At 36.4% G+C, this 16,536-nt stretch overlaps 1 protein-coding gene across 21 annotated transcripts in view; it reads left to right on the top strand.

Moving 5' to 3' along the window:
- DOCK9 (dedicator of cytokinesis 9) overlaps positions 1 to 16,536 on the top strand; it is a 129,026-nt gene that overhangs the window by 33,618 nt on the left and 78,872 nt on the right. For all 21 annotated transcript variants that reach the window (XM_037376673.1, XM_037376691.1, XM_037376688.1 and 18 more), the window contains exons 2-5: positions 2,172 to 2,288; positions 10,242 to 10,331; positions 11,968 to 12,050; positions 13,172 to 13,241. In XM_037376673.1, the coding sequence (XP_037232570.1) occupies positions 2,172 to 2,288; positions 10,242 to 10,331; positions 11,968 to 12,050; positions 13,172 to 13,241 (360 nt within the window). The remainder of the gene's footprint in view (positions 1 to 2,171; positions 2,289 to 10,241; positions 10,332 to 11,967; positions 12,051 to 13,171; positions 13,242 to 16,536) is intronic.

The raw sequence follows: 16,536 nt of genomic DNA, 5'->3' as shown, positions 1-16,536 counted from the left end.
CAAAGGGAAGGGAGGAAAGGAAACTAGTGATGCACAATACAGATGCTCACCACCCGCTGGCTGATGCCCAGCCAGTCCCTGAGCAATGATTAGCAGCCCTGGCCACGCCTCCATGCCCCCCCTCCCCCATTTCATATACCAACCACTACCATCCCATGGTATGGCATACCTCTGGCTAGTTCAGTTCCACTGCCCTGGCTGTGTCCCCTCCCAATTTCTGGTGCCCCTCCAGCCCTCCCACTGACAAGGCCTGAGAAACCAAAAAGTCCCTGACCGCACTGTTCCCGCACCAAATCCAAACCGCGGCACTGCACTAGCCACCAAGAAGAAAACTAACTTAATCCCAGCCAAAACCAGGACAAAGGTGCATCTGGCTGCCTGCGTACTAAGGAAGCTCGGAGCACACCATTTCAGTAGTTCAGGATTCATTGCAGCAGCCTGAATACTGAAAGGCAATCTTAACAGAAAGTTTCCTTGCAACAAAAATATTATGTATACTGAGTACGTTAGAGAAAATTAACCTTTTCTTATGTTGTGTTTACGTGCTTCTCTTATGCTTTTCTGAGCGAAATGATCCAACTACTTCAGTTACAGAAGGGTGCATAAAAGTAAACTTAAAACTTATATGGTGGACACTGTTGTTAGTTCTTGGCTCTGTGATAACACATTTTCATGAACAAAAGGCGAAGATGGAGCAGCAGCTGTGTTTCAGGTGCTAAGCTCTCAAAATGTGTTGGGGTACAATATACAGTGAACTGAACAGCTGTTCACCATTTCCTCTGAGGAGAACGATGACTGGCTCAGTGTAACGTTTTCTGCTGTGGCTCCTAGCTGTATTGGTCTGTGCTGAGCATGTTGTTATGTAGCTTAGAGCTTCTAGTAAATCCTTCCAGTGTGATTGTAAATGATAGCTATTTTTGTTGAGAAAGCTACATTTTGTTCATCGGTTTTTTGGTAGCTTTATTTCCAGATTTTGCTTTTTTTGCCTTTTCAGCTGTTATGCTCTGTTATGTTCTTGCACTTTTCTTAACAGTAAAACTGCCATGTAGTAGGTATGAGGGAATCTCAAGTAACTTTTGAGTAGCCTGTGAGCTAAGCACTTACTGCTGGACATAAAGATATTTGCTCTGTGTAGTACAGCTGGAATTTCAAAGGTTATTAGCATAAGTTATGCAAAACTATATATGAATCTCATCTTGTCTGATTACCTATAATGATGGTATAAGCTGACCTTGCTGTTGTTCTTATGTTTGATATACGTTACTTTGAGATTGGTACCACTGATCTTTAGAAAGTTTCAATTCGGAAGTCTCTTGTAATTGCCATGTTAAAAAAAAAAAAAAAAAAAAAAAGAAAAAGGAAATAATTTGATGTCTGATACTGTGATACACAATTTTAGCTGCAGAATGTGCAAGCTAGATTACAACTCCAGTTTTGCATTACTTTGCACACTCCAAGGCAGTGCTGCCTTGCTGAGAGCTCTCTCTGAACCTGCTTTGCCGTTAACAGAATGCTTGGCGGGGTAAAGTTTTTCTGTCTGATTGTGCACAGCCAGCTGTGCCTTGACAGCGGTGTGGGGTTTAAATGTTGAATCAGTGCATAGTAACTGAAGAAAGCTACTCATGCAATTAAAAGGAAGCAGATGGCCTATCGGAATTTTGAAAAAAAACTGTGGAGGAGGAATTTCAATTAGCCTACCCCAACTGCAGTTCACTACTGAATTATAACAAGGTTCATTCGTTGCTTTGAACTAAGGTTGTTTTAATCCCTGCTAAACTCAGATCTGAGCTTTCTGGGCAGTATCAAGCAAACACAACCACCAACATAAGAGACTAGTAATTTCTTCATAATTTTTTTTGCAGTGAGAATACATATGTGATTATTTTGATAAATGCTGACAGGGTGTGTTGTGTGAAATAGTTGTTTCCTTCTTCTGTGGTGAATAGTGTTCTTGTCTGTGTAATTATTAGTTTTATTTTAGTGTAATTATCCATATGGTATAGTGTGACATGAAGTCTACATTTTGAATACTCTTAAGTTTTCATTCTAGGTGAAATCTCATTCTGTCAATTTTTTAAAGAGTAACTTCTTAAAATGAGTCAACAATTGTAATTTTTCCTCAATGTACCTGAATTTATTTTTCCTTTTTGTTTTCTTTTTTTTTTTCCTAGGCAAAACCAAAGGTCATAGAACCAATAGACTATGAAAATGTAATCGTTCAGAGGAAAACACAAATTTTGAATGATGCTTTACGTGAGATGCTACTGTTCCCTTATGATGACTTTCAGGTAATTTAACACACCACACCACACCACCCCCCTCCTTTTTTTTTTAAGATAGATTTTTAGCAGTAGTAGTCATGAGATTATAACTTCCCATTTGTTTGTTTCTTAATTCTAGCTACAAAAGCCCTGCAGACTCTTTGCCATGAGTCCCTTTACACTGCTTGATTTATTCTGTCAGGAAGAAGAGATAGCACAGTTTCTTCATCTCTCCAGATTATAAGGGCTACTTCTGCAACTCAGCAATTTTACTGCCTTTTGAAGTAGATGATCAGTCAGTTTTAGATATTTCCTCCCTTTTCTAATGTAGGAAATCATGTCATACTGTTCAAAAAAAGTATCTACTTTTTGTCATGCTGTAACTGTTAAATTGATTATTTTGTGTCCTGTTCCCTCCTGCTTCTTAACAGTGAAGGGTTTGAACCTGATCAAATGAAAGCTGTTATTCTCAGCAGTGTGTTACCAGCCAAAATTCAGTTTTGGCAAAATACACCCTGCATAACAGGGCTCTGACTTACTGAGCCAGACTTAACCAAGATTTAAGATCATATTGATGTATTTCTACCAAATAACTATGTTTATCTAAATAAATAGTTTATTTAAGTATGCTTTTGTGAATCCTGTTGTAGATGGTTAAGATAACCACCAAACATCTTAGAAACTGGAGTTGGTGTAAATAGTGAGGAAAGTCTCTCACACACACCCATACCTGAAGTCAAAATTTCGATCTATAGTTTAGAAGTATGCAGATGTCTGAACTGTCTGTAAATTAACTACTTCTGGGTACTGTATCATAATTGAATACCTTAGAATAGTTCTTTAAAAATCTACCTGAAAAGCTGAGCACTTTATTCAGCCAGGCAGTTGAAGCTAAGTTTATATTTTATCACGGGGAAAGTTGGTGATCAGTTGGTGTATTTCTACAGAAGGGCATATAAAGTCCCATAAATTACACAGAGTTTTTGAGGATTTCTACCTGGCCTATTAAAGTATTGACCTGAGTGCACCTGGACTTTGTTTTGAATATAGTCTGTGTGCTTCATTTTTACTGGCCCTTACATGAATAACTCTACTTGTAGCTTTCCCACTCTGAGCTAAAATTTTGTTTTTAGCAAACTACAGGTATTTAGAGAGTAGTTTGGGCTTCATGTGTTCTCATCCACATATGAAAATTTGAAGGACTGCCAAGTAAGACTTCTTACAAAAGGCAGTTGTATTGCCTATGAACATTATGTAATGATGCTAGTGTTCAAATCCCAAATCACTCATCATGAAGCCCTACACCAGGTGTTGGCTTTGGGACTGAAGAGCATGCATAGGCTTTATCACCCAGATTCTCTTCTACAGTGTGGCCCTTCTCTATCAATAGGAATGAAGGATACTTCTGCTAAGTGTACTCTAATTGACTAGTTCACTTGCTGGGGGTCGTTCTTGTGAACAACTCTGAATTATCAATGGAGAAGAAACAAACCAATCAAGAATATCCTCAGGCATTTTGTTTGAGCAGTCTGGAGGGTGTCTGAAGTATTTAATTGCTGTTTCAGATGGCCTCTTCTGCAATTCTTAATCTCAGGCCTATATGAATGAAGCTAGTCCATAGCTCTGTCTGATGCTTTAAAGGGAATGACTGAATTTTGTTCATAAACTCTAATGCCTTTTGTCATCCTGTGTTTGGATTCTGTGGCCAGATTTTCATCAAGGCAGTCATTAAAGTGTGTGTTACATCAGAGGATTTCCTTCAGGTAGTCGCAATTTTCAAATATAGTCAAACTTCCTGTTTCTTTATCCATCAGCAGTGTAGTATCTGAACACATTTTCTGGATTTCCCCCATATGGTCTTTGGCAGAGTCTCATTTTATACTTTATTTATATGAAGACTGGTTTGTACGATCAGACTGTATTATCTATCAAACTTTTATTACCTTTTAAGATTTGCTGGCACAAACTTACTATTGTATGCATGACTCTCCAATGCTACTTTGATCTGTCTAGCTTGTTTTCAACAACACAATGTGTTTAAATCAGTTGTTCAGTGTATTAAGAAAATATTAACCAAGTCAGAGAACAGAAATCCCTTATGTGCTTTTTTCCCCTTGTGAAACCTTTTAACCTCGTGCAGTTTTCTGTAATCATATTTACAGATTCAAAACGTTTAGTCTTGATATGGTTGTGAATATTGTTTGAATCATTTAAATAATGGTGTATTTTCTGTATTTGCTATTCTGCTGCTTCACATAGATATTTTTTTCCTTTTTCCTAACTTGTTGCTGTCACACAATGTGTGGGCAGCTCTTGGGTAAGCCTTGGCTCAGATTTTGTTACTGCCCTTATCCCCCACATGATGAATTTAAAATACTGAGCTAGAGTATTTAGAACTACCTGAATATGCACTTAAAAGAGTTTATAGGTGGAAACTCCTACCATTGTCTAAAAAACCTGCTCAAGCCATTTCCTCTTAGAGCATTCAGTTTTTATTTTTACCACGTTTGTCCTCACACTTAATTTAAGTGGATTACAATCTGAGAATGCCTTCCTAAAAAGGAAGCCAAGCCCTGTTAATTTGTAATTACATTAAGAGTAAGGCAGTTTTGTAACCAGCATGGCCTTAAGGGTAGCACTTAAAATGGCACTGAGAATATTTACTTTTCAGCACTAGATACCACTTCTACAACTTTCCATAGATTACAGAAGCTACGTAGTTTCAAAGAGGCAGATTGATACCCCTATAGAATTTGCGCTAAAGTTGAAATTACTTTTGGAGAAATTGGAGGTAAATGTTTGTGATTAGTTTGGATAACTTCTTTTTTTCAGGTAATGCAGTTAGATAACTGAAATGTAATTTAATAGGTGGATACTAAAGAGATACCTCCTCCTCTACTCTGCCCTGGTGAGGCTGCATCTGGAGTACTGTGTGCATATCTGGGCTCCCCAGTTCAAGAGGGACAGGGAACTGCTGGAGAGGGTCCAGCAGAGGGCTACGAAAATGATTAGGAGACTGGAGCATCTGCCTTAAGAGGAAAGGCTGAGAGAGCTGGGGCTGTTCAGCCTGGAGAAGAGAAGACTGAGAGGGGGTCTTAGCAGTGTTTACAAGTATCTTAAGGGCGAGTGTCAGGAGGATGGGGGCAGGCTCTTTTCAGTGTTGCCCACAAGGGGCAGTGGGCACAAAATGCAGCAGAGGAAATTCCATCTGAGTATGGGGAAGAACTTCTTTACCTTGAGGGTGACAGAGCCCTGGAACAGGCTGCCCAGGGAGTCTCCTTCTCTGGAGACATTCAAAACTTGGCTGGACACAATCCTCTGTAGTCTATTGTAGGTGAATCTGCTTTAGCGCAGGGGTTTGGACGAGATGAGCTCCAAAGGTCCCTTCCAACCCTGATGTTCTGTGGTTCTTAACAGGAAATACTTATCCCAATATAGTATAAGTTTACTTGTAACTAAGAAAATGTGGGTGCATTCCTACCCAATATAAATATGACATTACAAAGTTATCCCACTAATACTTTGAAGGTGCCTAGCTTAGACATTTTCACCTTTGTTAGTTTTGGGTTTGAGCCATATGGATTTAACACACTTTCACTTAAAGCTTTTGGCTTTTAGTTAAAAGGAGTTAAATACCTCTGAAAGTAGATAATACATTGGCTTTGCAGAAATAAAAGCAAACCTAGGTCATCCTACAGGAAAGCACATCTTGCATAGAAGTAACAAGCAAAAAAAAAAAACTTCAATTGAAGTCCTCATTTTAGAGAGCACAAAGTGAAACGGTCAGAATAAAATAACATATTTTGAAATGTTCAAATAAATTTCACTAAGTTTTTTCTTTTAAAATCTATTTTTTGTTTTTCCTTGAGTCTTTAGCCAACTATTCTAAATCAAGGCTTTAATTTAGTTTGGAAGTCACCTTATAAGACATCTTCTAACACTTCCCATACAACTGATAAGTCTCTTCTGGCATGTAGTAGCTTTAAGGGCATGGTCTAACATACAGCGTGCCATCTTTTATTATTGACTCTTTTAAAACAATTTTTGTCACTTCTTGAGCATTTGTCTCTCTGTAACATCATCTAAAGTAAGGATAACCTGCATGCGTGACTGTTGAATTGTTAGCCTGTACTTTTCTCCCCATTTTTGCTGCATTTTGCACTATTTTACCAGTAAGATAGAGGACTTTATGAATAACCTCCATTGGATATATGTATTTTATAGATAGATATATATATTTTTAAAAAAGTACACTGTTGTGGCTTTTTTAAGAATTCCTTTCCCAGTAGTTTGAATGATGATAATTTCAAGCATCCTAAAGGGATGTTGAGGGTGAAGTGGTTTGGGGAGGAAAGTTTACTAGCTCATATTAAACAGCCAGCACTGGAAAGAGCATGTGAAGAGGAAAAAATAATTTTTACAACTGGTGTTGGCAGTATGTATGTGGTTTCAGCAGCAATATTTTGTACTTTTTGTTCACTGTAGCTGCTGAAACCTGTTCAGGGTAAGACTACTGTCACTAGGTGGACATCATCAGATTTACAGAGAAGGAAGGAGAACCTTATCAGATGACAGAAACTGCTTGAACACCTCCAAAGTAGAGAGAAAAATATAAAATAACCATGTTAAAAACACAAGAAGGAGAAAGGCAAAAGCTAAGCAATAACAAATGAAAACGGACGTGTCTGAAGACAAGTCAAATGGTTTTGGGGAATCTTGTCTGTTGGCTGGCTTCTGTCTCACACCTACATCTACTGTAGTCCTTTCCTCTAAAATGTCTGCATGTGGACCTGTTGATCAGTGTAGAATTGCTGAGGAAGATACCTTCCTACACTGGAAATTTAAGATACGTCATTATTTTTTGCCATGAAAATGTAGGTGGTGGCACCTTATGTCCCTGAATGAGGTGAATGATTGAGAATGACTTCTTTGTGTGTGATTTACTTTTGTTTTATTTTATTTTATTAAATATTTTATATATAAAATAATTACACATGCTTATTTCTCATCTTGATAGAGCTGAAGACTGATCTTGTTGATTCATACTTTGCAACATTGACTTTTGTATAAACTATGATGTGGAAAAAGGCCCACTTTAGCTACGTATTTATATGTTTATTTTAGATGCATAAGTACGCATTGTACTAAGACACCAGACTACAAAATACTTGGCTGTATTTTGGCAGTTATTTAGTGCCACCTGCAAGCATGTTTGTCTTAAGAACCCTACTATTGCTTTGCCTTAAAAGCATGCACAAGGAGGACTAAGATGACTCAGAAAAGTGCATGCCAGATTTTAATATCAGTAAAATATATCATTTTTTTAAACCTCAGAATCAGAGCAGTTTGCTAAAACTGTCAAGCATGAAAACACCACCTAGCCTGAGATAAGTGAAATGGGAAATAAAACTTCAAATTGGTTATACATTCCCAAATCCCACATAATGTTAAGTCTCATGAGCAAGCACAACCTTGTGACAGGAAAAAGTCTGGAAATCTGAAACGATATCCATTGCAGTCTGTACTGATTATGGACAGGTTCACCATTTGTATTCCATCAGGTTTTGAGCAGCAAGTATTCCTTGGCTGTGAGACTTGGTGAAATGTCCTTTCTGCTCTGGTCTTCTCTGAAACCTTAGCACATAATACTACTATCCTAAATCCTGGGACTCACTCAGAAAGTAGTCTTTAAATAAATAAGTAAATACAAGAGTCTGTTAACTGTGTGCTTCAGTAATGTGTGTGTGAATCCTGGCTAGTGGTAAAAGTGGTCTTCCTTAGTTTGACAGCATAGTAATTAGAAGTTTGGGGGGTTTTTGATCATCTTTGAGAGCATGAGACAAACACTTTGTAGTTCCTGATGCTGCCGTAAATCAAATGATAACTCAAACCCAGACAGTTGAAACATTTAACTTCTATGAAAACATAGTTGTGAAGAAAGTTTGTGGAGTAGACAACCCTTCCTTCCTAATTTTTCTTTTGGAATATAATGTATAGGTGCATGCTTGCATTTTAAAATATTTTTGTGCTGTTGCTTCAGTAATTATTTTTAGGTGTCTGCTCTAAATCAAAATATATTGCTCAATCAATTTCTTGATTAACTACTGCAGCTGATGGATGAGCTGAGAATGAGTCAGCATGCATTAAGATAGTCACTAATATGGACAAAATCGACAAATTAGATTTTTTCTCTGTTGTCACTGATCTTGTTACAGTACTAAGATAAAAATCTTTTTATATGTGAAAGAATAGAGAAAAAACTTAATATCATATTGATAATTGTGTAGCAGGATAACAGCAGCAGATGTTCTAGGAGTATGTACTCTGCTAGTTCAGTTTTACTGAGTTTTGCTATAGTGGTTAGACTTCATTCATGAGTTCATGGCTTTCCTGTGAAAAATACCTGAAAAGACGCCACTCTAATCTCTGTTGGTTTGGTTGTTTATTTTTTAAATAACAGTAACTTTTAAAAAAGCAGTCTACCTGTATGATTATAGAAAACACTTATATTACATATATTAGTTATGTATTATATAAACTATAAATAATTTCCTATCAAATATCAGACTATTGCAGGTTGAGAAGAGTATCTAGACATTCTGGCCTTTAGCTCTTATAATATAGCTTAATGCTCTTAATTCTGTAGCTTGTGAAAACAAATGCTTTAAACTCAATATGGTTTGAAATAAGGAATATGTTTCTAGAAAAATTCATTCTTAAATGCTGCTAGCATATGAATGACTATCTTCTTGCAGTTCGTGGGATTTTTTGTGTTTTTTAAAAACTGTATATTGCAAGATGTATTGGTCCAATGACATATTTTTTGGTTTATGGTTTTTGCTTTTAATATCTCCCCACCTCTCCTACCCAAGCAGTTAGCATTGTTACTTTTCAGTGAAGTCCTGGACTAGATGAATGACTTGACCATGAGTATGGGATAATTCTTTTTTTCTTTGAATCTTGACTGTACTTGAATATTCTAACTTCAAATACCCTCCCCAGATAATGGGATGAGGCTTTGGTAATGACAGAAATAACCAAACTCTCAACAGAGATAAGGTAATGTACTTGTGTACCCTTTCTTTTTTGACTGTTAGTAGGTGGAGTTTTTTCATGTTTTTTTGTGATCCTTCCTGGTGCTGCAACATGTGGAGTATAGGTAGGAGGTGAGGGATCATAGCCCCCTTCTGGTCCAGGCTATGCAAACTCTCTTGTCTGCCTCTGACCGAAGCTGTGAGATTCTTTTCCACATGGTGCAAAATAATTTTGTTCCTGTGTATTTATTTTCATCTGTGGCCCAGAAGATTTTCTAAGCTTTTAAAGTACCCTAAGGCTTGCTATAGTCCTGGTCTGAGAAGCAGAATTTCATGGTCATGGAGAGATTTCTTGCTCTCTGGCAGCCTTTCTATGCCTCTTTGAACTCCAGTATAGAGTAGGAATAAATTCTGACTTGATAGGCTGAAGTGCATGCTTCAGTGATCCCAGCCTTCTTTTTAAACCTTCAGTTTAACAGTGCAAGTTTCATTTTTTTGCCAGCTGAGATCTGAACTACTCATTTTGGTGTGGGTTTGTTACTTTTTTTGAGTAACAGGTTTTATTATGTGTTGTGGTAACACTAATATCTGTCTTCAGAATATTGGAGTTATGTTGTCACAGTGGAATTATTTTTATTGGTGTTTTCTTGCCGATGTTAACAAAACAGAGGAAAACACTTTTCTATGGCATCTATTTCTTACTGATTCCAATCTTGCCCTTGCTATGAAGGAAGGAACACGTTGCTGATCTTTGAACGAAAGTAAATTCTCATTACTTGGCTCTTCTGAAATGGTGTGTTCACAGGATGTTTTCTGCTGTCTGGTTTTTTTAGATGTCTTAAGTGTTTTCTGCTTCTGTCTTAGTTGTAGTGATACAACTGAGTGTTGCTATGTGTCATCTTTCCTTTAATTGCAAGTTTCTTACATTGTTTTTGTTGTTTATCAGACAGCATTATTGAAGCGGCAGAGTCGATACATTCGTTCAACAGTTCCTGAAAATGCAGAGAAGGAAGCTCAAAGCTTGTTTGTAACTGAGGTAATACTGGAATTGTGTATGGCTGTGTAATAACAGTATTATATTTGAGTTGTTTTTCTTCTGCTTCATTTATTTAAAAAAACGGGGGGAAAAACCTGAAACTTTTAAAAATATTTACTGCCACTTACTTGTCAATGATTTCAAGGGAAAATTTCCAGGAAAACCTAGTATTTTTTCCATCAATGGCTGGAAAAGAAGGATTACAGGATAGCTTTGAATTACTTTGTTTGTGTAACTGGCTTTTGCAGATGCTTCTCTGCCACCTTCTTCATGCTTTGGGCTTTCCCGGATGAGCATGGGTGATTTCCTATATATAAGTATCGGGAGCAACAGTAAATCCAGAATGAATTGTTGTGTCTTTATTTCCAGATAAAGTGTTTCGCACAAGTTGTTCTTAGTTTGTTCATAATTCATAACTGTAATACTTGTAGAGGCCAAAATTCATTATGACTGCTCCATTTGTATGCAATATATAGAAGAAACATCCTCAGACGTAAAGTTTCTCATAACTCCTTGCTTATGTTGGCATACCCTTGGTTCTGACTGATGTAGCATTTCATTCAGTGTCTTGTTGAAGCCTTTTAGGAATGAAAGGTTTACAATTTTTTGTCTTTTAATACTATCTACTGGTTTTCTACTGATATACTTTGAGCTGGTATTTTAACTTCTGAAACAAAGGAATGTCGTAATTCTGAGAAACCTGAAGGAGCTTCAAATAGCTGAATCTACCTTGAACCTCAAAGTGATTTATCCGCAGTGATACATACCCTTAATACCTAACCTAAACAGTTCTAAGATAAGGTTCTAAGATAAATTTGAAGAAGACAGACAAGGAGGGAGGAGTGTTACAGGTAATTCATGAAGTTTAATGAGTTTCTGCAGAAACGATTGCTTGGCAAGTACTAACTTTGTATTTTGAAATATAAAGAAAATAGTTCTGAATTATTAGATGCTATGTTTGTGTACATGTAAGTGTATTTGTGTGATATATTAATTTTTGTACCATACGATTGCTGGCAACAGATTTTGTTGGTTTTATGTCAAAGCCAAGATAAATCAGTACTTTTATGTTGTAGCAATATGAGTGGAGTAAAATGGTATTTTCTGTAATCTAGACCAGAGCTTAATGACATAATTGCTTTTCAACATCTGCAAGTATACAGTTTAAATATTAATTTAATTACACTAGAAGTATAAATTTAAGGTAAAGATGTTTTTAGTTTCTCTGTATAAGTGTGAAATTGAATATGCTATTTTAATAATATATCTGTATTTTAATGGTGTTTTCTAAAGTTTCAGTCATGCTTTCAGCTGCAGCAAAACGCTGCTTTAACTTTTCAGACAACTGAAGATGGTTAATCCAGATGCTGAGTGTATTCACCATTTTCTGGTTTTATAAAATACACATCTGGCAGATGATAGCATCCCACTGAAACATATCGCTTGTTGGAAAAAGCTGTATTGCACTAGACTGGATTGCAAAAGAAGGGAAGTGTCCAGAATTTTCAGAGATTTGCATGTAACCATGATAGTTCATAAACAGCCATAATTTAAGAGGGTTTTTTTGTGTGTGAGTCTAGGGAATGCTGTTAATCCCCTTCCAATTAATATTGATATTTGGTTTTCATTAAAACAGTGCATCAAAACCTACAATTCAGACTGGCACGTTGTTAACTATAGATATGAAGATTACTCAGGAGAGTTTCGACAGCTTCCAAAGTATGTATGTTATCTAGTGGTATAATAAAGATTTTGCATTGGTGAAGGAACTTTACCTGTATTTAATATATTAATACCTTTATGTAATAAATACATTAATATGTAATATGTAACTTGAAATATGCTGTATCAGTGTTTAATTGTCAGTAGAGATGATAAAGATTCGTTGGATGGAATTTATAATGATGAACTCAAAGATGTAAAATCTTGTTAAACCATTTTCTGGAAAGATACCATAATAACACTGCCTTATTAATAGGCAGATCAAAACAAGAAGTTGTATCATTGTCAGTGTGAATGTACGTATGATAAATAAAACAGGCTAATGTTTAGACGAAACTAAAATGGTGATATCCTGTTTTTGTAGCTTCAAAGGCAGCTTTTGGAACACTCTTTAGGAGCTTAGGGAATAGAACTTAACCAAGACGGTTAGAGCAAGTGTTTGAACTAGTGCAGATTTTCACAGGATGATTCAAAGTAAAAGCCTGTTCTACATGTATTACAGAGTTTCTAAACCATCTGTTAGAGAAATCTTTTCCAACTTCAGATTTTTTCAGGGAGAGTATACGGATTAGACCCTTCACTTAAAATATCTGAGAGTGGCTCAATACTTTGAATCCCACAACTCTGGAAGATCTATGTCTTCCCTACCTACTCTCCTACATCTGTCAGTTAAGAAATAGTTTCCTTTCCCTGTGAAAAGTTCCAGTATGCTCACAGGTTTTGTAGAAGTCAGTATCTGGTTTTTACTTGCCTTGAACAAAACCCACGGTAGTCAGCAGGAATTTAAACACATTGTCCGAACAGGAGCCAACAGTTGCAGGTATGAATTCTTGCTTCTAAGATATTAGGAGTGCAGTGAATAGGAAGGCATTTGGTTCTCTTCAGTTACACATAGGGACAGTGACAATCAGAACAGAAAGATGACTGTGGGCAGATGTGCAAATTAGGAAATTTGTTGGCTGAGAAATATATTTCATGAAAAATACATGCTTTTACTCTCTGTTATTCTTGTGGGTTTTTTCCCTTCAGTTAGGAAAATAACATCTTTATTTTTGCAGCTATAAAATATGTAATTAATCACAAAATTTCTAGTATTTTAGAAACTTTTTCTTTCCTAGTAAAGGGACAAAATCAGAGAAGCTTCCAGTTCACTTATATGAAGTGGATGAAGAAGCAGATAAAGATGAGGTGAGATAATAGTAATTCCTTACTTTCTTTTGCTTTCGGTAGAACATGTTGGGTAAGAAGAGTTTACAAGTTGGGTAACCAAGTGTTGATGTCAGTAAATGCCAATGGAGATTAGCTTGAACAGCCCGATAGGTAAAATAACTGCATTTGTTTGCCAATCTTCTTTCACATAGCCTTGTACTCCTGAGGTCTGTCACATGAGTAGAACAAGTTTTGACAGATGGTGAAATTGAAGTTTTAATGCGTGGTGATCTATAATCCTTCAGCTTTCAAAAAATCTGTCTTGCCTTATACTGTTACTGTGTAGATGGATATATATAGGGAAATGTTTCAAGCAGTTTAATCACAAAGTAGAGTAAAACCATAGATGAATCTGCTCCAACAATGTCAGTGCACACACTTAAGCATGCATGACAGTATAGCACACAGTGTGAATTAATGTTGATTTGTTACAAACTTGAGTATAGGATAAGACCTGGAGATCCATCATGGAAACAAAAGCTAAAAAAATGAACTAAAACTCTCAAGGTATTTTCTTTTTTTGTCACTGGCTTAGGGAGACCATAGATCTATAGCCTCAAGCAATTTTCAAGTATGTTTCAAAAGTCAAAGACTTTTTTTCAATAACTGCTCCTGTTCTTTTTGTGATTTTTTTTATGCCACGCCCTATTTCAAAACAGTGTTTAAATACCAGTAGTTTTTTTTAGAAGTACTTGAACTCTTGTGTCACAGAAAAGAATTAAAACAAAATAATTGTTTTTTAGTTTTTACCCTTTTACAATTACTTCGCTTATAAATTCCTCGTATTCAGAACTTATGCATATGAAATAAAAGTAGTTCCTTACAAGTTTTCCTGGATTAAATGTGAAAAAGTAGTTCAGGGAGTGCATCAGGATAGGTAGATTCCTGAACAGATAGTCTCAGGATGCCATTTCTCCAGTGCTGCTGTTAATCTGCAGTATGATATTTGGGCAAATAAATTCATGCGTCTGTATGCAAATCTTCCTATTTGTAAGATGTGAATAATTATGATTTCTATTTATACTGAAGTTGAAAAGACTTGGCGTTATTTACTGTGGTAGCATTTCTGACAACAGAAGTGTTTTAAAAAACAGTGAGCTAAACATGAAAAAAAGTTAGGTGAAGATATAATTGACTGATTGTGACTCGGAGAAATACTTCTGGCTAGAGTTAGCTAAACACTGAAAAACTATAGCTTGGCTGTTGTCAGGTGGTATGTGTTTTACTAGGAAGTGTAAGTGGAGAGGACTTCCTGTTTCCTTCTGCCCAGTTTCCTGTTAGAGCAGGCAGGAATGTCACATCTCTTTTCAGGGGTACAGCCACTGGAGAAGAGGTCTTCTATTCTTTCAGGAACTTAAAATATAAACACAAGAAAAAAGCATGCTAGGAAGAAAAGAGAGCTTAATGGGAATAGGGTGGGGGCACCATAAACTCTTTCCTTAAGGGAAGAATTAATGCAAGACGTTCTTCTGTCAAGCACTGACATCTTTGTATGCCAAAAAGCATGTATACAAATGTTAGATTAAAAGTTGTTTGGTCTTTTTTTTGCACTTTTGTTTGTGTGTTTAAGCAAGCTGATTTGTTTAAGAGAATGGTAGAAAACAAAAAGCTGCAAGTGATTGAAAATTGGAGGAAAACCAGATAAAGATTAGTTTAATCTTGCATTGTTAAAAAAGAGAGAATACCTTTCCAAAACAAATTTGCGCTATCTGGCCATCAGGTTGATGTTTGTAAATGGAATTTTTAAATCAGCCTGGGGTATGGGATCAAGATATGAAGTTGGTTTTGTTGAAATAGTTGCTGTTGAAGTAAATTTTGGAGCAGAGTTTGTGGGAAAGATCATTAAAAAAGTGAAGCACAGTGTGCAGCAGTAATAATAAAAGTGAGGAAATTAACTTACCAGTTGGAAACAGGAAGTATGTTTTCAGTGTAGAAGTCGGGTGTTAACTGAGTTGTGGGTTCCTTTGTATTAACAGATGGTCAGCTGGAAAGTCAGTAGCTTTTTGGCTCTGTAAGCAGGAATTCTGCCTGACAGAAAGAAATGGTGTAACTAGAGAGGCCCAAATGACAGTCAGGTTTATTGTTGGAAAACAGTATGCAGCTCAACAGAGCTGGGAAGCAGTGCATCTCAGAGGCTTGGAATTGGAAAAAGAGTTTAAATAGAGCTATATTTTAATTTTTGTTGATACAGGTAATGAAGGAATTCTTAATGTCAGGTCTGTCTGTATGGATGGTTTGTGAAATTACAGGAAAACACTGGTTGGTTTGTGCCAAGTTTTGATGATAACTCATCATCTTACTCCTGTAAAAGATGGTTTTAAACCATCCTTTCCGTGGGGATAACTCCCGCCACTGGAGGTGGGGAATCGTACTTGGAAACCCAGTGTTTTAAGTTGTTTCTGTGTCCTGGTGGTTGTACAAGAAAAATGTTTATCTAGAATAACAGAAGGGGGTGGGGACTAATGACTTGAAAATATGAAACAAATAGACTGTTTTACTTGGACAGTGAGACCTCCTGGGCCATATGAAAATGTACTGAGTGTTTTTGGTCTATGCTTCTGGGGCGTTGTATCAGATGCTCTGATAGTTGGTGACCATGTCATCCTCATGGGGCCTAACTTCCATAGTGTGAAGCTGACTAGAATTTTTGAAGAAATGGATTGATGCGTCTTTTGACTTCAGTTTGCACTTTTTTTGAAGTTCATGTGCATATGCATATGAATATGCAGGCTAGGCAGAGTAAATAAGTTGTAAATGAATAGTAACTTTTTACAGAATGTTCCTTAATTTAGTTCCGGAAACTAATTCATACTATTGCAAAATTTGCTTTTACTGTTCAGTTGTTGAACTAATGACTCTATCCCCAATATGTAATTACTTCTTGTTGTATGTTCTGTTAATAGCCGAGAAAAGGAATTAGAAAAAGTAGTCAAGGCACTTGAGGAAGTTTTGTGGTTTTGTTTTCAACTGGATACTTAATTTATTATCCTAACATTCAAAATCAGCTATCAGGAGTATTTCTGCTCTAGATGGCTGAAAATCTTCTACATGTCTAATGCATTGATGGTTTTGCTTTGTCAAAATGGGTTACATTAACTGGAAACTATGGTATTATCATATTGGTACTATGCCAAAGGATTATTTGAACTGGTGATCCAATATTTATTCTGCGGCAATTATAAATCTCTCATTTTGATTGGTTTTGATAGTAGAGTGCTGCTTTTTGGTAGTTGTTAACATCCTGTGTGTTTTAATGTAGTTATTCTGTTCCATC

This window comes from Falco rusticolus, chromosome 2 (assembly GCF_015220075.1).
Source record: "Falco rusticolus isolate bFalRus1 chromosome 2, bFalRus1.pri, whole genome shotgun sequence".
In the NCBI taxonomy this organism is placed as follows: Eukaryota; Metazoa; Chordata; class Aves; order Falconiformes; family Falconidae; genus Falco; species Falco rusticolus.
The sequence above is the reverse complement of the archived record's forward strand: the minus strand, read 5'-3'. Positions and strand labels throughout refer to the sequence as shown.